General features: G+C 41.1%; 3 protein-coding genes across 3 annotated transcripts; 2 read left to right on the top strand and 1 right to left on the bottom strand.

Moving 5' to 3' along the window:
- Positions 1-368: 368 nt before the first annotated feature.
- Positions 369-15,373, top strand: cap2 (cyclase associated actin cytoskeleton regulatory protein 2). Its single transcript, XM_084031552.1, has 13 exons — positions 369-532; positions 3,027-3,148; positions 3,265-3,365; positions 4,837-4,914; positions 9,228-9,371; positions 9,706-9,791; positions 10,214-10,319; positions 13,563-13,734; positions 13,963-14,126; positions 14,242-14,365; positions 14,448-14,530; positions 14,675-14,815; positions 14,918-15,373. Exons 2-13 carry the CDS (start codon positions 3,037-3,039, stop codon positions 14,999-15,001), a joined length of 1,395 nt encoding a protein of 464 aa, XP_083887678.1. The 5' UTR covers positions 369-532; positions 3,027-3,036; the 3' UTR covers positions 15,002-15,373.
- A 106-nt stretch (positions 15,374-15,479) lies between these two features.
- aunip (aurora kinase A and ninein interacting protein) lies at positions 15,480-18,118 on the bottom strand. The gene is made up of 4 exons (XM_084031555.1): positions 18,006-18,118; positions 17,498-17,611; positions 17,226-17,382; positions 15,480-17,050 (listed from the first exon to the last, which is right to left on the bottom strand). Exons 2-4 carry the CDS (start codon positions 17,588-17,590, stop codon positions 16,035-16,037), a joined length of 1,266 nt encoding a protein of 421 aa, XP_083887681.1. The 5' UTR covers positions 17,591-17,611; positions 18,006-18,118; the 3' UTR covers positions 15,480-16,034.
- A 243-nt stretch (positions 18,119-18,361) lies between these two features.
- vps28 (VPS28 subunit of ESCRT-I) lies at positions 18,362-22,372 on the top strand. The gene is made up of 10 exons (XM_084032301.1): positions 18,362-18,385; positions 19,437-19,501; positions 19,620-19,648; positions 19,819-19,856; positions 19,960-20,049; positions 20,153-20,258; positions 20,393-20,494; positions 20,827-20,880; positions 20,961-21,052; positions 21,268-22,372. Exons 2-10 carry the CDS (start codon positions 19,462-19,464, stop codon positions 21,386-21,388), a joined length of 672 nt encoding a protein of 223 aa, XP_083888427.1. The 5' UTR covers positions 18,362-18,385; positions 19,437-19,461; the 3' UTR covers positions 21,389-22,372.
- The last annotated feature ends 736 nt before the right edge of the window (positions 22,373-23,108 follow it).

Here is a 23,108-nt window from a genome sequence, read left to right as displayed (position 1 = left end):
TCTTATGAAAGTGCAATAAGCTAAGTTCATTGACTCAGCATTTGGATGTAGCCTTCTTTGGACCAATAGCTGATTACATCAAATTGCAGTTCAGGTGTTGGGTGGGGGGGCAAGTAAGGGGGTCAAACCTTGTCCTGAGTTCACTCCATGACCATCCCCTGCTCAGGCCCATTCTCCAGACCCGCGCAGACTTCGCCATAGCGTCAACAAGCCGTCTATTTTTAGCGGGGCTGTCTGAAACGGCCACGCTGCCTGAGAGGTAAACGCTTGTCCGCCCCAGACGAGATACTGCAGCACCGAGTCACGGTCCTGCTCTCGGCACGCCGCGTGGCTCTCGGGTTTACCGCGTTGCTTAATTAGGACATCGCGGAAGGGTCGCGCTGCTGTGCGCAGCTGAGTGACGGGCGGGGGAGGCGGGAGGGGTGCGCGCGCGCACGCACGGCCGCAGCACACGGCGACGAATCCGCCTCACTGGGAAACCGACAGTCCCAACAAACACCAGCAGCCGTTTACCGCGGACCATAAGAGGGAGGTAAGTTGCTTCTATACTGGCGAGTTTCTGACTGGGTGTCAAGTGTGGTTGATTTTCGGGGAGGGACGGAGGAGATAATGTGCTGTCCGACTGCGCAGACGTGTCCAAACACACGCATCTTCAACCTGCTCCCTGCGCCATGCTTCTTTAGTACGTAGTGTAAGAACACGCTGTGGTTTTTGTACTATTTGTTTTTTTGGTTTTTTTTTTATCTCGAGGGAAAGTGATGCTGTGGCGTGACGCATCAGATTTAAGGGGCGGTGACAGTCCTGTCAGCTTGCCAGCAGTGTGCCGTGTCATGTTTTATTATGAAGCGTCATCTTTGGCCTTTGACGTTGCCTGCGTGATGGGCATCAGCCCGTTAATGTCGCCGATTATGCATTAGATGTATTTAGTTTCAAAGTTAGTTTTCGACCAGTTGGTTAAACAATCTCTCATCAAGGTCCATTTAGTAGCTGTTGGAGCTTTTGATCACACTTCTTTCAATTTGAATTAAAAGGTTTAAATGTTGTTAAACTCAACCATTAAGTCAAATTATAAGAAGAAAGAAACCTTTGACTTTTTAACTCAGCTTTTTGTCAACGTGAACAGAAAATAAATTAGAGTGAGCATATAAATATGAAAGGAAATAAAAATGAACCCATCTGTTGATGAAGGCCATGAGGTATGATTGAAATGTCCAGAACATCTCTTGACATAATGTTTTGTCATGTATCTCAATTACAAGGCCCATATGATTTAATACAGTTTATATGACCCATAGATTATAGTTGCTGTGTAACTAAAACTCTACAAAGTCATGATGCTACTTTCAGCTACATTCAACAGTCAGGAAAAAAGGTGCCACAGTGGTTTTGAAATGGATACAAACATCAAGACCTTCACAGCTCTGGCTGTATTGTAACACAATACAATTAAAACAATTATTTGCTGAATTTCCTAAAGTTTCCTTGTACAGTGCAGGAGCTTGAGGCCTACATTAGAAGACCTTACAGTAGACCCATTAGCAGCAGGCTGTGGCCTAATATAGCCCCAAAGATCAGATACCGGGCTAGAGGGTTCAGGAGACACACGCAGGTCAGGGTGAAGTCAATAATATCTCCCCACTGCAGGAACATGTGTGCTTTCTCAGCTGTTGGTTGGGGTCTTTATGTGGCAGACACTGTTGCCCACCGGTCTGCAGGAACAGAGGGAGGAATGCATGTTTACTGGCGTCTAATATCTGCTTAATTCAACAGCTGAAAATGATAGATAGTCTGAATAATTTTGTTGTTTGTCTGGTGTTGTACAATCTTTATACCATGAATGATTTGTACCCACTTCCTGTTTCCTAATCAGTTTTCTATGAGGGGCTGAATGTTTGGAGTGTAGGCTATATGAAAAGTTAAAACAGCATCATTGGCCATGTCTTTTTCATTAAATAAAGTCTGATGCTTTAGTGTTGATTTTGTATGTCTCATTGACTACAAGACTAATTATTGTAAAGAGGACCTCAAGGAAACTGGTATCAAAAGTGTGACTACTTATACATTGATAAAAAATCCCTTTATCCCTTCTCAAACTAGCTATCTAAACATGATCGATCCAAGAAAAAGACTTTGTTTGACGTTGTTTCTTCATATCCGACTTGTTGCACATGATCGGCCATCGCCGTGGTGACCCAGAGGGCAGAAATAGCAGCTGAGTCTTGCAGCAGTCATCTGGCACGGCTGAGAGGTTTCTCCACAGAGATGACTCGATGACTCAATGGCGCCCATCAGGACGTGTTCGCTTCGCATAGCGCATAATTACAAGACATAATTTACAAAGATTACAGACAGGGAAAACAATCCAGTATAGCTGCAATATCAATGCGATGCATGGAGCCTCCTGGCGTTATTATAGGTAATTTGTGAAGCAAATAAAATAGGTTATAACTCACGCCTTTGGATTGTGTGTTGGATATGAAGGTAGCAACTGTCAGCTTAGGAAGTGCATGTTACCTAGCAGGTGTTTGGGTAAACACGCAGTGGGTTGCTGGATTGAATTCCACTCCGTTGACTAATTGCTTGCAATCCGTCATGGTGACGCACCTTTCAATTTATCTATATAATGCCTATTTTCATCAGAAAGTCTTTGTCCGTCAGTCAAGATAAACAGGATAAAATTGTTTAGTTAATTGAATAAGAACTGGAATTAAATTACTCGCAATTAATTAACTCTGTTTTAAATGTTTATTGGATTATTCAACACCAGAAAACATGCACTGTATATTTCCATCAGGTAATTTTCCTCCACGTTTTCAAGTCACAGAGGTTAGCTCAAACAGAGACAGTGTTCATAGAAGCCTAGAATTGGCTGCGTTGAGTTTATCTCTGTAATGACGTGTCTTTTTGAAAACCGCGAGCAGCAGTGTGGAAGGGTTGATTACGTATTCAATAGGGTTCCTGGTCTTGATCTCTTACCTCGCCGTTGAGAGGGGGAACAGTTTAAGAATCGGTTGTTTTATCTGCAGGTTTGTCAACATGGACGGTTTAATGGAGAGGCTGGAGCGAGCTGTGACCCGCCTGGAGAAGATCACCATGCAGGCGTCCAACGGCATAGCTAACGGAGACTGTGTCAATGGCATCGACGGAGGCAAGTCTGAGCTTTTAATAACACTCGCCTCCGTTTGGGAGACAGAGAGACACATTAAACAGAGAACTGGGTACATTGAAGTTAAAGCTCAACCTAAGAGCAGTGATTTCTTCCAGGTTGGTCTCAGAGTGTGGAGGCCTTTGACGTCCTGCTGAGCGGTCCGGTGTCGGAGTACCTGAACTACAGCCGAGCCATAGGAAGTGAGGTGGAGAAGCACGTAAGTGAGAGACATGCTGCATCCTCATGGCTAAAATAGATTGAAACCAAAGAATATATATATTATCATCCTCACCATCTCATTATAAACCCATTCTGAAACCAAACCCACACCGTTGATACAGTATTAAGTCTCATGGTTCCACACATATGTTGGGTGACGATGATGAATCAGACAGACACCTGCCCAGCACACACTCATGCATGTTCTGCAGCAGCTGTGGAAGACAAATGTTACCACAGCTGCTGTCCTACCAATCAGTACAGGTTTGTCAGTTTACTGGTGGAAAAAGCAACTGTTATTCATCTTTTAAAGTGGCACTCCACCAGTTCTACATACAAAGTTCAGTTTATTCTTTATTATGAGAACTACTGCATCAATCAAATCACAGCAAATATCTAACAGTCCAACTAAATGGAAGACCAATACTAATTGCAGGAGTACCTATTTAACCCCAGATGTAACTCCAGATGGTGCTCTCATTTGGTCCTCAGTGTGATATTAAATCACTCCTATTGCCATTCTGTTGTAGATGTTTTGCATTTCATTATGGAGGTGGATTGCTCAAAGGAATGAGCGGAGCTCCTCCCTAAAGCAGCACAGATGGATTCCAGAGGAGCAACTAATGCAGTCTGTCTATGCCAACTTCTTTCAGATTTATAAACAAACGTGGGTTGTCCTGCTTCAGATCCCACTTAAATATGTGGAGCACTGGAAAGCTGAAGGATAGCGGTGTTTGTGTTTGTAAGGGCCATAGTTCAAGGTTTCCTGTCCTCTACAATGCCATGGATGGGAGTATTTTTTAACTTTAACGCCACTTTCATTAATCAAACTGCTAGGGGAGCACCTTTTCATATTTGGGAATGGACCCGCACTCCCAATAGGACTGTATGTGTCTGTTTGTGGTAAGCCAGTTGGCAGGAATAGCTGTGTTATGTCTTTTGAACATATCCAGAACTGAAGAGAGGCAGAGGGGGGGAAAAAAAAGAATGCTTGTATTTCTTCCTCTGTACCTTGAAAGAAGATCTCCATCTCCGTGTCCCATCACTGAACTGGGTGAGGAGGAGGGGGAGTATGTGGGAGCCAGAAGTAGTTTCTTTAAGTTTGCAGAGCTCCTTTTATGGACAAAGTCTCCTTGGTGGTTCCCTTGGCCCGCGACTGGAGGTCTCAAACACACAGGACACAGCTGGCTGGGACTAACCCAACTGTGTGTGTGTGTGTGTGTGTGTGTGTGTGTGTGTGTGTGTGTGTGTGTGTGTGTGTGTGTGTGTGTGTGTGTGTGTGTGTGTGTGTGTGTGTGTGTGTGCGTGAGAGAGTGTGTGTGAGTGACTAAACTTTCTTTTTATGTCTTTTATGTAAACTTTTCTTTTTCATTGCACTACAGTTACGTGTTGCTGGTTATATTGCATGTATTGTAATCCTAACCTGAATCTGGCTTTGGTTACTTATGATTATTATTTATGATGGACAGGCGGACATGGTGAACAACTCCCTGCAGACTCAGAGAACTTTCCTCAAGATGGCCGCCACGCACCAGGAGCCCGCACAGGTTTGTTGAAACCTAATGATGGAGTGACAGCCATGTGTGGTCACTGGTATTAAAGGGAGCTGTGATTCCAGTGAGTTCTAGTGCACTTGTATTTATCCTTTGGTGTCCAGCAACAAGCCCACAGAGGTATTGTGGACGTGCACTCACCTACTCTTTCTTACTTATTCTGTCAGGTTTATATTAGATAATTAAATCATAATAAACAAAATTATTTAAACTATTACTCTACAAAATATGCCAATGTGCCAGTTATTCCTGTGATTTTGTGCCAGTTATTCCTGTGATTTTTCAATTTAACTCCCTTTTTCAAACAACTTTTACTGCATTGCAAAAAGCAGTTTAAAAGTTATTCATTATTAGCAACAGATAGTATGTGTGCCAATCATCATCTCATTAACAGTTACTGTAGCAGCACATATTTGTCCCACGGCCATTATTGCTGTTACAGTATGCTCTTTGTCTGTTTTATGAGAACCCAACTGAAAGTAGTAGCATTCCAGCAGGTGATGCATGTTGCAACTCTCATGACATTCAGTGAAAAATTGCATTAAAACATTTCACATTGAACATAGAAATGAACCGCATGTCAGTGTGGTGGTTCGGTCTGTGTCCTCCCCTCTTGTGTTCCCCAGTAGGCCGGACCGTTCACAGAGGGATTACGCTGCTCTTTGACTAAGAAAACGCCAATACAACACATTCCCAGCATGTTCACGTATAGAGGAGGGGGGGTGGGAGAGAAAGCTGTCTGTGTGTGTGTGTGTGTGAGAGAGAGAGAGAATGAGAGAGAGAGAGCTGATATGATATCATCCCATTGGCCTTCTCTTTGTGTGTGTGTGTGTGTGTGTGTGTGTGTGTGTGTGTGTCTCTGTGTGTGTTGCAGGTCCAGTAGAGCCCACCAGGAAGTGATTACTCCCCGTCTGTCAGGTCATTGGTTAAGAGGCGGTGAAAACAGTGTTCAATGATTATCAGAAATGCAAACAAGAAAAGAGTGAGAGTTTTACAGAGAGAGAGAGAGAGAGAGAGAGAGAGAGAGAGAGAGAGAGAGAGAGAGAGATGTATGGGAAGGGGAGATGAAATTCTGCATCACTGTCCGAATAAACCCAAAATAAGACACAGAAAAACGTGTAGAATCACTGCTGATTTTAAAAATAATTTAAAGCAGCTCTGGTATCTGGACCATAATTTACTGAATGAACATCATGCTGCATTGATGAAGACTTAAAACTAGTGATTAAGACCATGAACCTGTGTTAACAATGTTTACTGAGATAACAAATCAAGTGAGAAGTAGGGTTATTTTCTCACAGATGTCCAAGCAATCAGACTTCTTTTTACAACCAGAGGAGTCGCCCCCTGATGGCCAGTAGGGCAAATGCAAGTTTAAGCCCTTTGTGCTTTGGCTTCACTTCTAAGAACTGGAGGTTGCCGCCTGCTCAGGATATGGAAGTCATGTATCAGATTTTCAACAAAAAAAAGCCAGAAACTCCCTATGAGAAAACTCATTGCCAAGCTGAGGCACACTTCTCTCTTCACAGACAACATGACCCACAAACCCTTTAACACGCACACACGCTGGATACCTTCACAAACAAACACAAACATCCGTGGACGACCTCACTCATTCATGTCTATATCTGTAGTCCACTATACAGATAAGGCACAGAAGGAAAAGTGTGTGTGACTCTGACCAGTGCATCACACACACACACACACACACACACACACACACACACACACACACACACACACACACACACACACAGATTACAAACCTCTGGCCTTTCTCTGCAGCGCAGCCCCTGTTGTGCTCTCTGACTTTTTATGGGCATGTTCTATATTTGAGTCTCTTGTCAGTGTGAGTGTGTGAGAGAGTTAGAGAGTTAGAGTGAAAGAAAGTAAGCTTCTCTCATGTGACCTCAAGTTGATCTGTTAGCTTTGTGTGTGCGAGTCTGTGTCTGGCAGCCCAGACACACTGTAGACTTTCACAGTTACAGTTGTTCTCCCATTGTCGCCCTCCACTCTCCACCTTTGATCCGCTGCTTGTATAGGAAGTCAAGGCTTGGACGCTGTGCTATTGTAACACGCTGCCCATAAAATAATGTGAGCCGACGTTTTTGAACCTTTTGTCGCCTCATTCTCTTCCTGTCTGTATCCGCTTGAGTCTCCGCCTCAGTTGACTTCTTATCCATGTAGTCATATGAAGGCATGCATTTGCATTTGGGGGGCTTGAAACATAAAATATGATTCAAGCCATCATGTTGAGTTTAGTTCAGAGGTTATCATTAGGCTAGTTCCAACACACATCAGTGAGCATAACACTATGACATTAAGGAGCTGCTTTAGTTCGGCCCTTTATGCTAATAAAGTGCTCCAGTCTTTGTGCTAAGCTAACTGTGTGCTAGCACTAGCTTCACGAAGCTAGCTCTGCCCAAAGGTTAGCAATTTTGTTTGTTTTTTGTACGGACATGAAATGTAATTTGTTTGTTTAGCAAACTACTGTCTCCTTGTTTCCAGTATTCATGCTAAACTGTCTGCTTGCGTCATATTTAGCTAGTGTACAAACATGTTTGAGGCTATAGCCATGTGATTAGCTTAGCTTAGCATAAAGGCTGGAAGCGGGGGGAAGCAGCTAGCCTGGCTCTGTCCGAATGTTATCTACCAACCAGCACATGGACCTTCTGAGATGAATAATAAAAGTATTTGTGCTAAGGAATGTAGCTGTTTTTGTTCCCACAAAAGGCGTGGTAGAAGATTACTAGAAATCATTGCGTGTCCCGAGCTGGCAAATTGCTGAAGGGACTTACATGGAAAAATTACTCCTATTCTGACTTGATGCCAGCATATCAATTTGCCAGAACATTTTCATGTTACGGTTCACTTGGGAGTACGGCAAAAATATGTCTCTCTTCTCATTGTGCAGCATGATCGAGCAAAGGGAAGTCCTCAAAGAATACAAGTCATAGTTTCAGTGGCCTTGATGATTGTGTGACTAGAAGAGAAAATAGAAGAACATAAACAGAAGAGCTGAAACAATCAGTTGATTTCTTTGTTGTGTATGATAGTAAACTGAATATTTTAGGGTTGTTGTTTGGACATTTGAAGTGAACATTTTACAGACAAAATATTGAATCGATTAATCGAAGAAAGAATTAATCGGTAAGGTAAATACTCATCAGAAATTACTGAAACCTGAAAGAATACATTGAGTAATTGGAGAGAAAGGTGATGGGACAATGCCCAAAAATAGTTTTTGTGGTTTTACACTCATTACTTCAAATTATTCCTGCTCACCAATCATGGTACATCTGTATGGTATCCGTTTTGACCAAGGGATTTATTTTGCTTCAAAGTTGCTCGCACACAGACAAACTTGTTCTTGTGAAATCCTTACTGCACTGATAGTGACATACTGTTGCACTTTCTTCCAACAAATGTAGTTGCCAAGTTGGATAAAAGGGTCTGTGGGGGGAAAAAAAGTGAATGAAAGCAGCCGGGGAGGCAGAGAAAGGAGCATCTATCTCAGCTTATGGAGATCATGTGCATCTCATTCGGGGAGGAATTAGTTGGGGGGGGGGGGACATGTCTACTTCTGTTTTTATTGCTCGTAAGCATGTGAGCTGTATTTTCATACACAGCATCACCTACGTATATATAATGTGTAATAAACTACACACCATTAAGCTAGGAACGGTCAGCTACATCAATAACAGAACAGTATTATGTAAAGAAACACTTTCGTCACAGCCCCTCAGCAGTAAATGTTTTCACATAGCAGCCAGTTCATTGCAGAACAGAACAAGAAAGCTGATGAAACATTGTGTTCCTGAATCTTTGTGTGCGGGTGCATGTGTGATAGGTAAACTGTAAACACTGGAGGAGATGGTATGCCTTAAAAGGCCAGAGGGATCTCCCCATGAACAGAGGAATGCTCGCAGGAACAAAGTGATGGGGAGGGGAGCCGAGGGCTGGGAGACGAGCTATACCATAGCTGAGATCTGGAAGATCCAATGGAAAAAAAGCTCTGGCTAATTAGATTAGTGACTGTCATGTAGCCTAGTTTAGGAATGAGTGACTTGCACAGAGAGCATGCTGGGTATGGGGGGGATGTACGCTGGGGTTGTAAAAACAAAACTATCTGAAATATTTTTGAAGAAGAAAGAAACTTTTTATGATAGAAGTTATCCTCTGTTGTAGTCATAATAGTCTAGTTGTAACATGTTGTTTACAAATCCAAATATCCCACCACGCTCCCTCGCTCTTCATTTTCTCCTGCATCCTTCTGCTGTCCTAATTCCTCTCTTCATCTTCTGCAGACAGAGTTGCACGACCTGCTGAAGCCAATTTCGGATCACATCCAGGAGATCCAGAGTTTCCGCGAACGGAACCGCGGCAGCAGTCTATTCAACCACCTGTCAGCTGTCAGCGAGAGCATCCCCGCTCTAGGCTGGGTGGCCGTGGTAAGCAAGAGTACAAATACACACTCTCATGCACACAAATGTAAACTGGGCAATACATGTAAGAAGATGCATATATGCCTTTACAAACATTAAAAAGCATGCAAATGTGCTTCCTTTTTTTTGATAAAGTAGAATTAAGCTTGTCCACTTGTGTAGTGTCAGTGTTCTTATCCAACATCCCTCTATGTCACTATGAGCTATTCTGCCTTTTACTCTCAAATGAAGACAGATGTTGCTGATAGTCAGATACATTCTAAGATAACATACGACAGTTTGGCCTCACACACACTGACTGTGAGATAAGGGTTTTCTAATAAACTTCCGTGACTCTCAGTGTCAGAAGCCAGGTCCGTATGTGAAGGAGATGAACGATGCTGCCACCTTCTACACCAACAGAGTGCTGAAGGACTACAAGGAAGGGTAAATACTATACAACACGTCTGCAATTTCTTCCACTAATTAATCTAATTCTGTCAAAACCATAACAGTGATTTAGCTCATTTACGACAGATCATAAATACTGACTTTCCGTTGTTTGCTTTCATATCTGTTTCCTTGTGTGATGTTTTGTTTACCAGCACAATATGCAACATTCCAGAAATATGCATGGGAAAAGATTTTACAACTACAATTGTTAAAAATACAAGAGACAGCAAGTTTATCTGTGAAATGCTCATCATTTCTTTCTTGACATCGTCCACGATTTTCTCCAAATTATCCTTGCATCCCCTTATTTTGCATCCGCTTCCTCCCTTTGCTCCTTCCCACCAACTGCTTACCCATCCTCCTCTCTGTTGTCCTCTGACCTTCATATCTCTGACAAATCTCCCCTTTTCTCCCAGTGACAAGCGTCATGTAGACTGGGTGCGTTCTTACCTGTCAATCTGGACTGAGATGCAGTCCTTCATCAAACAACACCACACTACCGGACTGGTGTGGAGCAAGACTGTGAGTTCAGCGACGTCAATGGTTACACAATACACTCGTCTGAAAACAGCAAATCACTCCTGGAACAACTTGTTTGTTATCTTAACTGGGTTTCCATTTGGTTTCCATTCACAGGCCATGATGTTTTTATATCAGCGCTCAAATTAACTCCCGCTTGATGTGTACACTTCCATTTTTAGGTATGGAGCAGCCGGTTACATAAACCACTGCAGAGAGCATGAATGAATGAATGAGCTTCCCTCCAGTAGCTGCACCCTGCGGTGCTCCATAGAGCTCTCAAACCCTCTGTCACTCCCACACACATTTCTGTTTATGGATGTCTGCTCTGGGACTCCTCTTCACTCACACTCACTAGATCCCAGAGATTGTGATGGTCCGAAACCAAATCCTTCGACACACACTTGACCTTTTTTTTTTCTTGTTAGCTAGAAGGGATTCTCATCTTTATTCACCCAGGGAAAGCTGTGGTTGAATTTCCCTCTTAAAGGAACAGTTAATTTGCTATGTGGGAAATAAGAAGCTATAATCAGGAGACAGTTACTTTGACTTAGCCTAGCATGAAGACTAGAAACAGGGGGAAACAGCTAGCATAGCTGTGTCTAAATGTTACAACACATTGTAGCTCATTTATTTAATAAACACAAAAGCTTTTTATACCTGGACCCTATTTTCACATGTTTTTGGGTCTAAGTAACTAATGGGGACATCAATTTTTGAAACTATTGAAGGAGTAGACTACAGACGGCAGCTGCTTATCGGGCTGCAATTTATGGACATCCAATAAAAGATCTTGTTTATACCACTGACAGGCTCAAATTGTTATAATAAATGTCTCCATTGTGGAAATACCCCTGCAGAGAAATGAAACTGTTTTCTTACCCTTCACTTTCTGTTGTGTTTGTTCTGTTCAAGCACAGAAAGCATTAGTGTCATTTCGACAATACATGTATGCGATGCAAGATTTTTGAACAATACTTTAAAAAACGATTATCCCCATGACTCCCTTAGACACAAAAACATGGGAAACAGGGTTCATGTTGAAAAATACCAAACTTTCCAAAAAGTTGAGGCTTTATGAGGGATTATGTGCGGGACTATTTCATGGCCTGCAGCGGTGACCTCCTGAAACACAAGCAGGCGTATTTCAGCTGTTTCCCTCTGTTTCCATTCTTTATGCTAAGCTAAATTATGCTAATTGGCTGCGAGCTGTAGCTTCATATTTACCACACTGGAGAGTGATAGCAGTCTACTCATCTCGGCAGGAAATAAAATAAGAACAATAAGCGTATTTCTTAAAATGTTAAACCGCTCCTTTAACATGAAATGATGAGGTTAAAACCTTAGGTGAAGCTAATGCTCAACAGCTGTGCGAGCATGCGTGTGTGTTTTCTACATGCAGAAACTTGAGAGCCTTCAGTGGCTGTGTGTGTTTCAGCTGTTGTCCCTGCTGTCAGACAACAGAGCTAAAGTGTGTGTGAGGGACACAGTGTGCGTATGCGTACAACGGCGGGAGTGTGTGGTAATAACAGGTGGTCCTCAGGTTTTACTTGAATGGAGGTTTTCTTCACAGAAGAACCCCGACAAAGAGTCTGTGTACACACACAGCCTGCGCCGTAACCTAAACTGCAGGGCTGGTCCCCCTTTAACGCAGCCGTCATCTGCTTCTCAGATAGAGGTTTAGTGACATGCTGGTACTCTGACATGCACAGGTTGACATATGGAGGTGACTTTATATACAAGAACACCCACACATCACACATCACACATCACACATCACATTACTTTCTAGGCTTCAGACCAGGCTAATGGCAAAAAGGATGTTAACATTTCATAAAAACAAGTCAGAAATCAGCATTATTATATATTATTGTTCCACCGAGTTGTTGTTGCTGTCCTCTCTGTGCTCCTGTAGGCGATTTGGGGGTGTCTTTTGATCAAAAAGTAATTAACACAGTCTAACAAATAATTTTACCAAGGTCACTGTGATTAATCTGACAGTTAATTTCTCAATTGATCGATACATGGAATGTCTGAAAACAATGAACATGGCTATCACAACTAGAGAACAAATTCCAATGTTAATTCTTCAGATTGCATGTTTTGTCCAACACTCCAAAACCCAAAAATATTCAGTTAACTGTCAAATTACCCCTAAAAAAGCAGCAAATTCAGAAGCTGTAACCAGTGAATGTTTGGCATTTTTGCTTGAAAAAAAAATTTACATTTCACTTTCTGTCGATTGAATAATTGTGACCAAACACTCCTCAAAATCGTGTTTTCCTCCGCTTCAGACACACGTGTTTGTGTAAACCCATACAACCACAAACACACAAGCAGGAATGAACACAAAGAAGCAGTCAGACTGTTTTATAGCCATGCATTAGCACACACCACACACACACACACACACACACACACACACACACACACACACACACACATACGCTGGTTCTAATCCAGTGGTATGCGCTGAGCTGTTTAGTGTAACAGGTCAGCATTGTTCACCAGTGATATTCACAGCACATGTGCCTCGTGTCAAAGGTCAAGCAGTCTCAGCTGTACTCAGAAGCGCGTAAAGTGACAGTTGAACTGCAATAAGTGTCTATATGTCTGTTTCTGGTAGCTGTGCCAGGTCTTCAGAGTGTGTGTGTGTGTGTGTGTGTGTGTGTGTGTGTGTGTGTGTGTGTGTGTGTGTGTGTGTGTGTGTGTGTGTGTGTGTGTGTGTGTGTCTACTCTTCCTTACTGTAGTTGTCGATACATGGCTGTACACTTTTATATACAATTTTTTGTATACAATAATGCACAGGATGTCAAGAATATTTCCATTTGTTGAATTGGTGCAGACGTATTTTTGTGGGTTTCAATATTTCACCCAGTGTAAATATCATATAGCTTCAATAAAGCGTCAATAACAAGCTGCTACAGAATATGTATGTTTTAGTAACAGTAACAGCCTTAAAGCTGCTAAAAGGTTCCGAAAGTTGCTTCTCCGTCATCAAAGTATCTCCTGGTACTAAAGATGAAACACGTTTTTTCATCTACATGCACTCAGAGCACGATCACCTACACCATGATCTACTGGTGAAAAGACATGAGACATTTCTTGTGTAATACTCCCCCTGCCAGAGAGATATATTACTACAGCTGTTAGCTACAGAACACCTGGCACCGCTGTGTTTTGTCTCATTAAAAGACCACAAAACCAATGCTGCTATCTAACATATGCCTTTCTCCACCCACCAGGGCCCCATCGCTCCTCCTTCCCTGTTTGACCCCCCCAGTGCTCCCTCTTGTCCTCCTCCACCTCCTCCCCCTGGCCCTCCTCCTGTCTTCACTGATGATGACTCCAAGCCTCAGGCGGCCCAACACTCAGCACTGTTTGCCCAGCTCAACCAGGGCATGGACATCACTAAAGGTGGGTTGGAGAAAGGTCATACACTGTGCACAAGGACATGTTGGGTTTTTAAGTAGCTTTTTAACAAGATTTTATAAAGTTAAAGTTTGGTTGGTGGTAAGTCTAAATGTAATCAGGTAGTGTGGAAGGAATTAAGCATGTCTAAAATCCCATCCCTACATTTTTAATGTAATTTCTATTTTATATATATTTTTTAAAATAATTAATTCTCATATTTCACATCTGTAGGTCTGAAGCATGTATCAGATGACAAGAAGACCCATAAGAACCCTAATATGCGTTCGCAAGGAACACCGACCAAAACAAAGTCCCCAGGGACTGTGAACTCGGCCAGGGCAGCTGTCCAGAAAAGACCCCCTCTGCTGGAGCTGGAGGGGAAAAAATGGAGGGTGGTATGTGAGATGTTTGCTTTCTCTTTTTATGGGATTGTACCCAAAGGAAGATGTCATATTTTTATACGGTGGCAAGTCACGTACTATTGACCGAATCTGTCTTGTGGGGTTGCAGGAGAACTTTGAGCAGAAGCACGACCTGATGATCGAGGAGACGGAGCTAAAACAAGTGGCCTACGTCTTCGGCTGTAACAACTCCACCCTGCAGATTAAGGGAAAAATTAACTCCATCATCATAGGTGAGCGGTCTAGAAACAGACTGAAAGTTATAATTAAATTGATGATTTACGATTATGACTATCTTTATACTTCTCTCTCCAGACAACTGCAAGAAGCTGGGTTTGGTTTTTGAGAATGTAGTCGGGATTGTGGAAGTCATCAACTCCAAGTCAGTTAAGTTACAGGTGAGAAAAACAGTTCTTCAGTTGTACATATTTTACTACTGGTGTTTTCACAATGTAGGATTTACCAACTTTCTGACTTGTTGTTTTGTGTGTATCAGTTCAAATTGTGCCAGCCATCAGTAATTGCTAGATGCATTTCTATAGGTGTTGGGAACAGTTCCCACCATTTCCATCAACACGACGGAGGGCTGCCAGGTCTACCTGAGTGAAACCTCCCTCAACTGTGACATCATCAGTGCCAAGAGCTCTGAGATGAACATCCTGATACCACAAGATGATGATTATGTGAGTGTTGGATCCTTAATCCAGTGTGTTCCTGAATCTTTCACGTGTGCGGTTGTTGTTTGTCTCGCCTCTGCACTTAACAGGGATCTTCTTGTTCTACAGAGGGAGTTTCCACTACCGGAGCAGTACAAGACTGTTTGGGACGGCTCCAAACTGGTGACAGAGCCCACTGAGATCGCAGGCTGATTGTTGGTTCAGCATCATCACCACCAGCACAGCAATCATCATCAGCATTGATTTTTTTTTTTTTTCATCAGTCTGAGATATAAAAGGGATTAGAGATTCAGTTTTGGTCCACCTGTTGCTGTATTTGTGACTTGATGTCTCTTTAGCACTTTGAACCTGTTGATTATGATGAACCAGTGAGCAGGTTGATTGTCTCTCTCTACAAAACACATCCCCACAGAATGCATGGACATCTCAGGTTTAAGTCCTAAAACAAACTAATGTATTTACCCTTCCTTACATTTCCGTGCCATAACAATAGGGCACACTTGTTGTAATGTAATCAACATTATTATGACGACTGTACTATATCTACATTCATTGTATAAGGTTTAGACCACAGCAATAATACAATTATTTTACAGATTGGACTCAAGATGACCTAACATGCACATATGACATTCAGTGGCCAAGCAGACAAAAATAACTAAGTTAAGTGTAGGACTTTGGTATGTTCTCTATCTATTGAAGTGTATCTTAGATCTTTAAATGTGTATAGTGCATGGAAGTCCTGTTGCACTTAGTGAGTGAAAGTTATGCAACACTGCTCACAATATTTTGCATTAACGGCAGATGTCAATCTTGTAAGTGCTGCACTTGTACAACTTTAAAACTGACAGTGGTATTTACTTTAAACCTTGAGCACTCCCTAGTCTCTGTATTACTTTGTAATGAGATGTAGCACATGGCACCAGCATAAGATAGAAAAAACAGTGTACTCTACTCATGCTTTTCAAAACTTTTAATTCACATGAAAACAATTATGTAATTGTGTATCATTTTTCAAATAAAATTGAAACCCTCAGTTCTTGCGTGTTAGTGTTTTTACAAAAGAGAGCTAAACCTTGCAAGAAATCAACATCGGAGCAACAATAAAAGATAAATAGAATAGAATATCAGTCCAGTAATTGCGGAAAGCTCTTGCAGCATGAAGACATTTTTTTTCAAAATTATTTAAAATGTAGAGATTAATTATCCACAACCAGATGAGACGTCAGTGTTTGATCACCACATTTCCCTGAGAGTCCTGAGTAAAGAGCATCTCGTCTTCCTCATCGTCCTCCGCAAAATATTTGTAAGTGCTCGTTCTCACCATCCCAGAGCTTATGTTGCTCTGTTCTTTGAGTGGACTCCTAACTTGCGGTCCTCTGTGGGCTATCACCCTGAAGCCTTCAGAGTCCTGGGTGAACAACATGGCCAGACTGTCCTCATCAACCACTCTGCAGGACAACTGTGGTGCTATTTGTTTTAAAGGAGAGCTGGTTGGTTTTGTCCATTTGAACTGGGACTCTAGGCTGTCCTCTTGATCAGCCCCTTTCTGCAGGCACACTGGACTATGTTTTCGAGGTGATGCACTTTTTGGTCCTGTCTGTTTTTGATTTGAAAGTGCTGAGTGCATCCTTGGGGACTTAAAAGACAAAGATCTGCTGTTTTCTTTCTCATCATCCATCTGAAGAGAATTTGAGTGTTTAAAGGATTTTTGGATCGAGGTTCTACCTTCCACATCGATCTGAATACCAACGGTGTCCTCCCTTTGAGACTTTGGCTCAGAGTTGCTTGAGTTGTTTGCTGCTGTGTTTTTCTGGTTGATTGGGTCAAATTCCTCTTCAAAATATTGGCTACAGGTTAGCAGTGGGTCCTGACTCCACGCCTGTTGAAGAAGTTGACTGTCATCTGGTGATGAGAAGGCTGCAATGAGCCTCCTCTTACTCTGCGGTGAATTCATCTCCTCAAACTGCTCTTCTTCAAATTCAGTATACATGTTCTGAGAAGGTGTATGGCTTGCCGCCTGCTCCTGCCACCCTGCTGCTTCAGGCTCAGTCACATTTCTCCACTCATGATCCACAACAAGCTCGGTGTCAAACATGTCAAGATCTATTTCACGTCTTCGCTTTGTCCCAAATTCTGCAGGTGTCGATGTGGTTACGACATGTTGGGACAAGGTAGATGATGAAGAAGGCTGCACTGGATCCATGTTTTGCACTTCAGAAGTAGACATCTTCTTCAGAACTTTGGGTAGAAGTTATATATATAGATACAAAAAGAAACATCATGTTAAATGGTTGTTTCAATGTTTGCATTCAACCAAACAAATGTTCTACTGCAGCTTTACCAGCTTCTGACTGATTTAGCAAAATCATAGTAATCCTAATGTCTTGACAACCTGATGGTTTTTGAAACTTACCTCTCCTCTGAGGTGCAAAGAAGGTTGATATGTTGCTTTGTTTGGTCTGTGGCATCACCATTTTGGTCTGAGTGAAGTTGAGTGCCACAGCCATACTGTATCCTCCGCCTCCCACGAAGGGATTCAGCAGTTTAGAAATGGGACGGGCCAGTCGTTGCTGAAACATAGGACGTGCAGAAGAAAAGGTGATCCGACTGAGACACTGATGTCACTCGTAGTGACATAATGTATGTGGTATTCAGTGAGAATTTAAAGCTAATTTCCACAATTACCCGTTTAGCTTTTCCTTTCAGTTGCACAGTATCCAGCCAAACACCACATTCCTCCTGAGCAGAGCTCTGTGGTGTTGATTTGGAGGTCTTCATGGTGGAGAGTGAAGGACAGATCTGTAGTACATAAAAAAAAATATATATATATATTTGTGCGTAGGATAATATAATATAATTAATATAATAATAATAAAGCTGACCATTGTAAAAATGGAGAAGCTAACGTTAATCCAAGACTGAACAGTTGAATGAATAAATGTGTCCCAACGCCGTATCAACGTTTGTTTGAATATGCAACTTGCTATTAGTGCAATATACTCTCGACTTTCCTCGTCATTAGCTTACACACAGCATTATGTTAACCATAATTGTACATTAATAGACTGGTGTTGACTACCAGTTACTAACTAGTAGTTAGCCCGCTTCGCTAGCAGCTAGGTGGTATTTAACAATCAAAGCCTAACTTAGGTACCTCCATATAACGCAATGGTCGTATGATATTTGAACTGACCTCATAAAGTTGCACAATAATGTGTTCAGCTTTGCTATGCGCTTCCTTTATCTTAGTTAATTGACGTTAGATTTTTTTCTATTCAGAAACTCTTCCGGTTAGTGTTTCTTTTGAGTCTGGCGCCTCCACGACGAGCTGCCGCTGACGTTTGACTGAATAAAAATCATGCGGTCAACCTTGGAATCGGCTCTTTACTACAACATCTCCTTTTAAATGTAAGCCAAAAAAACCCCCAAGATAAAGTAATGTAACCTGCGATTGATAGAATAGATTTAATCTTAAAAATATTATTTTTATTTAGGCACAACGGACACCTAATCTTTTGACGGTCCTCACGGGAAGGTGTGTTTACGTTGACGTCATACCAGCTTGCCGAGAGCGTAAGTAAAGTGTCTTTTAATTTCGTTGAATAAAACCTGATATCTCAACAGACCGCTGGTGTCCTACCCGTTGTCACAATACATGTCACCAATACACACTGTAGTGTTGACAAACAATTAGCTGTATGGCTCAGTTATAATAAATCACGAAGGAAATGCTCGCGAGCTAGCCTCGACAGCTAACTTTGGGCTAGCTTGTTCGGCAAAAACAACATATTGAAGGGTGATTATCAGTGAATCGGCAACTTCTTCGAGCGAAGCAACGTTTTTAAATTAAACGCGGCAGCATTGTTAGTCTTTTTTTATGTATTTAACCTGCTGTAGACAACCTGTACTTATCGGCCCGATGTTATGGACAGCGAACGAAGTCTACCTTTTCAAAGATATGACACAACAATACAATTCATAATACCGATCAGCAGCATCCCGGCCCTAAAGCTGAACCTACAGTAATTTAAAATGAAGTTATTCTTGACGTGTAACTGTTGATCCAAGTGCATTTTATTATGTAGCAGCACACCATTTGTTTTGGTTTTGTATTACACTTGCCTGGGTTTTCATCAGGAAATTGTTTAGCCGAGGTGACAAACCACCTGACTCTTCATGTGTCTTTTATGGCCTAAACAATACCCATACTTATTCTATATTTGGCACTCACTTTGTAAAATTGTGCATATGCTATTCTTTCTTAAATGTTGATGTTTTTCTTTGTGAAGGTGTTGAATGATGCTAGAGAAGTGTATCAGAAAGAAACCATAATACCAAAAAGTAGAGTGGTACCCCATCTTTAACTTGGCAGATAGAAGTTGTTTTATCAGTGAGTGTTTCCATCTGAGTGTGCTCTCTTAAGATCTCATTAATATTAAATTCTAAAAGTGATTATTAAGAAATGTTAATAAGTTAAATGCATAAGCACTGTTTCTGTTGTTACCCTTCACCTAAATGGTGGGAAAATGTTTTGCCATTTGCAGTACAGTTAGATTTGAGCAGGTGTGTTTGGTCACAATTATCAGTCAGTTATTACACACATCATAACTTTAATCTTTTTCAGATCAAGTTTTGGATACATCAGCGTCATGTTCCACGGGATACCAGTTACAGGAGGTGTGGGAGGAGGTAAGCCATTCAAATAAATTTAATGTATAAGGTCAATTTACAAATTGTTCATTTTTCCTCCATTCAGCAGTAAATTACAGTTAATATCATTGACAAGTAATTATTTTTCTTTCCTCAGTTTCGGCCAATAAGCCTGAGTTATATGAGGTAAACAACTTTTTATGCTTGAATTAAGTCTTAGAAACTGGATTTGTAATCTGTATAAACCTTAAAGAACCACAATCAGGGATGGAATTACAATTATCTGTTTATTTCATTCCAATATGTGTGATATTCCACTTTTGTAAAGGTATTCACCACAAATCATGTCTTTTCAGGAGGTGAAATTATACAAGAATGCAAGAGAACGAGAGAAGTAAGTATTATATATATCTGACCAGTTACTAGCCTAATATGAACGCAGAATAATCCAGGAATTCATAATTGTAACCCCCTTATTATTAACCCTGTTTCTGAAGGTATGACAACATGGCAGAGTTGTTTGCCGTTGTCAAGACCCTTCAGGCCCTAGAGAAGGCTTACATCAAGGACTGTGTCACGCCCAATGAGTGAGTTACACTTGAGTTTAGATTTTGTCTTTAAAAAAAAAATGTCACCTGTGACTTTGATTGTATGTTTTTTTTATGAATTTGCATGGGTTGTCTGTTTCAGGTACACGGCTTCCTGTTCTAGGCTGTTGGTTCAGTATAAGGCTGCTTTCAAACAGGTACAGGGCTCTGATGTAGGCTCCATCGACGATTTCTGCAGGAAATACAGAGTGAGTTCTCATTTAGAATGCAGATGATTTTATGACATTTGATTCTGTTTTTAAACATTTTCACAAATGCGCCATAAAGCTGTTCAACCATTGAGAGGTTTTCTTACTGTCGCTCTTATTGTTTTGTTTCCTAGCTCGACTGCCCTCTTGCCATGGAAAGGATTAAGGAGGATCGGCCGATTACCATCAAGGATGACAAGGGGAACCTGAACCGCTGCATTGCAGATATAGTTTCAGTACGTTCTCTCTCCTCTCCATCATATTAAACAGTCAGAGCAAATGGGAGGCTTATTTTGGACGTTTGCCAGAATAAAAATAGTTGCCATCGTATTTTTTATAAAATGATTTAGTGTGTTCTGTTCAAGCACTAAGTGGTTGAGGTGTAATTAGGTTCATCCTGGGGCTTTTGCCAGCTGTATTCACTGCCAACTTTTATCTCAACTCACAACAGACTGTGCCCTGTTTGTGTTGCCTGCAGTAGAAGGAAAAAAAACAAAAACATTTTGTTAATGATTGTGGAAATTGGAAGGTATGTTGAGCATCGTCTCATTGTCACTGTTTCTTTCAGCTCTTCATCACTGTGATGGATAAGCTGAGACTGGAGATCAGGGCCATGGATGAGGTACATTAAAAAAAGTGAGAAACTTGAATAATAGACAGACTTAAAACAACTGCTTAACTGATTATTTTGTGTTGGTCCAGATCCAGCCAGACCTGAGGGAACTGATGGAAACCATGAACAGAATGAGCAACATGCCTCCAGACTCTGAGGCTAAGGACAAAGTCAGTCTCTGGTAAGTTCCACTGGGCCACACAGTTGTTACTGTTCAGCCTCATCCCAGTTTACTTCACAATGCCAAGTGCTTCTTTCGTCAAAGTGACACACGTGTACTTGCTTGAAGATTGGAGTAGTGCACCAGTAGTGCTTAACGTATGCCAGTCTGTGATAAATCTTAGGTTTGCCATAACTGTCTTCTCCCTTTTTTTATTTAAATTTTTTTCTCACCAGGTTGACCACCCTCAGCAGCATGTCAGCCTCAGACGAGTTGGATGATAACCAGGTGCGCCAGATGCTGTTTGATCTGGAGTCCGCCTACAATGCCTTCAACCGCTTTCTCCATTCCTCCTAAAGCATCGGTCCATCATTGATCCATCTGTCTGAAATTCTGACTCTTATATCTATTAAGTTAAAAAAAAAAATCTCCTTTTGGTTATTGTTAAGGAGTGGGTTTATATCTGTACATGTTTTTCTCTGGTGTCTCATATCGACCCAATTCTTTCTTGTCATTTGTTTCCCATGTCCTTTTATTCACGTTCTGTTCTATTCAATTTCACCGCCTTGAATACTCCACTGTGTCTGGTACATCAGGCTGCCCCTGTGCTGTGAGATGCTCCATTGGCCTGTTTTCTAGCCAAACAAATCCTTTGACATTGGCTGTTTATACTATCCTTGACAAAACAGTTTACTTCTAACTTTGTACTGTAATATCAAAAAGGTCTAATTTTATACTTTAGTTTTGCAGTACACAAGGAGAAGCGTGACACAATGATGATACAATATATTGGATAAAATCTGCACACGAAGAAAAAGTTGCAACAGCCAAAGCCTTTGTATTATTGGAATGTTCTTTTTTTTCTTTTCTTTTTGTACCCAAATTGTATCAGCTACCTGCAATTTGGGGTCAGATTAGCATTTTCTGTTCTGTATACAATTAAGTTTTTCTATCTATAGAGTGAAATAAACTGATATAGTCAGTTAATGGAAAAAAAGCAGCTGAAATAATTGTTTGAACTTTAAAATTAAAATGCATTTCTAATTAATGATGTTAAAACTATGGTGGAAGGAATTAGTTGTGCACTTTTTCTTGTCCTGTTTTCTGTTAACAGAACTGATCCCTATTTCCTTTCCAAGTGAGGGTTTCACTACATGAAGTGGGTAACGGTGAGGTGAAACAACCCCTCCTTATTTTGCTTGCTAAATATGTTTCAACCCTCAACAAAAACTTTAGGGGGAACATATGTATTAGGATTTATCATTGTAAATAATAGTTTTGATTTTTAAATAAGAGCATGTAACACCTTTTTAGAAATAAAGATTCAAAATCTACCTCCAACCTCATTTATGTTGTGTGTTTTGTTCAAAGTTGTGTCTTTGTTTAGGACAATACAATTATACTTCTGATGACATGTTTAGAAATATAAGGGGAGCAAGTGACAGGATGATGTTTTTCACAGAGTTATGATTATTATTCCTAATTAATTCATTTTAGTCATAATCATATTGTTTTGATTAACTTCTGTATGCATTTGTGTTATAGTAGTGTTTTTCCAGCTGAATTGTCAGCTTGCTACAGCAGCAGCAGTATCGATTCATGTTCAGATGAACATTTAAGGTCAACTCCCTCTGTGTGTTGTGTGTGTACTCTGGTATCTCCAAATTGAATGAAACTGAATGTTTAATACTAAATGGCTACAGGCTTTGTGCTGTAATTGGCATAGCCATCATTTTCCCTATAGGTAAATTACTTTTGCTGATGTTCATCCTGAATGAAATGAGGAAAAAGGGAGCATTTTTGCATTCTTTGGTTTCCTTGTTTGTGTCCTGCAGTCTGCAGAGTGCCTGTATTCTGCTGGTTGATCATGCTGTATATTGGGTCAGTTAAAGCTCCTCATCTCTCATGTTTGCCTACTTCTCTCGGTAGGTTTGCTTTATTTTTTCACATATTTCATGAGCTTAAATGAGGTGAGGGGTAAATAGACTAACAAATGTTTTTTTTTGTCATGATAACCCAGTGTAACACCAGATATTGTGTTGGAATTGGTAGTAGCCTATTTAATCTATTACAGCGG

Source organism: Eutrigla gurnardus, assembly GCF_963514095.1.
Source record: "Eutrigla gurnardus genome assembly, chromosome: 17".
Taxonomy (NCBI): domain Eukaryota; kingdom Metazoa; phylum Chordata; class Actinopteri; order Perciformes; family Triglidae; genus Eutrigla; species Eutrigla gurnardus.
The sequence above is the reverse complement of the archived record's forward strand: the minus strand, read 5'-3'. Positions and strand labels throughout refer to the sequence as shown.

What these genes read in the sequence shown, in the direction of transcription:
- vps28 (XM_084032301.1), top strand. Translation starts at nt 19,462, where the DNA reads ATGTTCCACGGGATACCAGTTACAGGAGGTGTGGGAGGAG. An exon ending in TACAGGAGGTGTGGGAGGAG is followed by an intron (nt 19,502 to 19,619) that starts GTAAGCCATTCA and finishes TTCTTTCCTCAG; the next exon opens with TTTCGGCCAATAAGCCTGAG. An exon ending in ATTTCTGCAGGAAATACAGA is followed by an intron (nt 20,259 to 20,392) that starts GTGAGTTCTCAT and finishes TTTGTTTCCTAG; the next exon opens with CTCGACTGCCCTCTTGCCAT.
- aunip (XM_084031555.1), bottom strand. Translation starts at nt 17,590, where the DNA reads ATGAAGACCTCCAAATCAACACCACAGAGCTCTGCTCAGGAGGAATGT. An exon ending in TGAAAGGAAAAGCTAAACGG is followed by an intron (nt 17,383 to 17,497) that starts GTAATTGTGGAA and finishes CCTATGTTTCAG; the next exon opens with CAACGACTGGCCCGTCCCAT. An exon ending in CTTTGCACCTCAGAGGAGAG is followed by an intron (nt 17,051 to 17,225) that starts GTAAGTTTCAAA and finishes TTCTACCCAAAG; the next exon opens with TTCTGAAGAAGATGTCTACT.
- cap2 (XM_084031552.1), top strand. Translation starts at nt 3,037, where the DNA reads ATGGACGGTTTAATGGAGAGGCTGGAGCGAGCTGTGACCCGCCTGGAG. An exon ending in CGCACCAGGAGCCCGCACAG is followed by an intron (nt 4,915 to 9,227) that starts GTTTGTTGAAAC and finishes CATCTTCTGCAG; the next exon opens with ACAGAGTTGCACGACCTGCT. An exon ending in GGGCATGGACATCACTAAAG is followed by an intron (nt 13,735 to 13,962) that starts GTGGGTTGGAGA and finishes TCACATCTGTAG; the next exon opens with GTCTGAAGCATGTATCAGAT.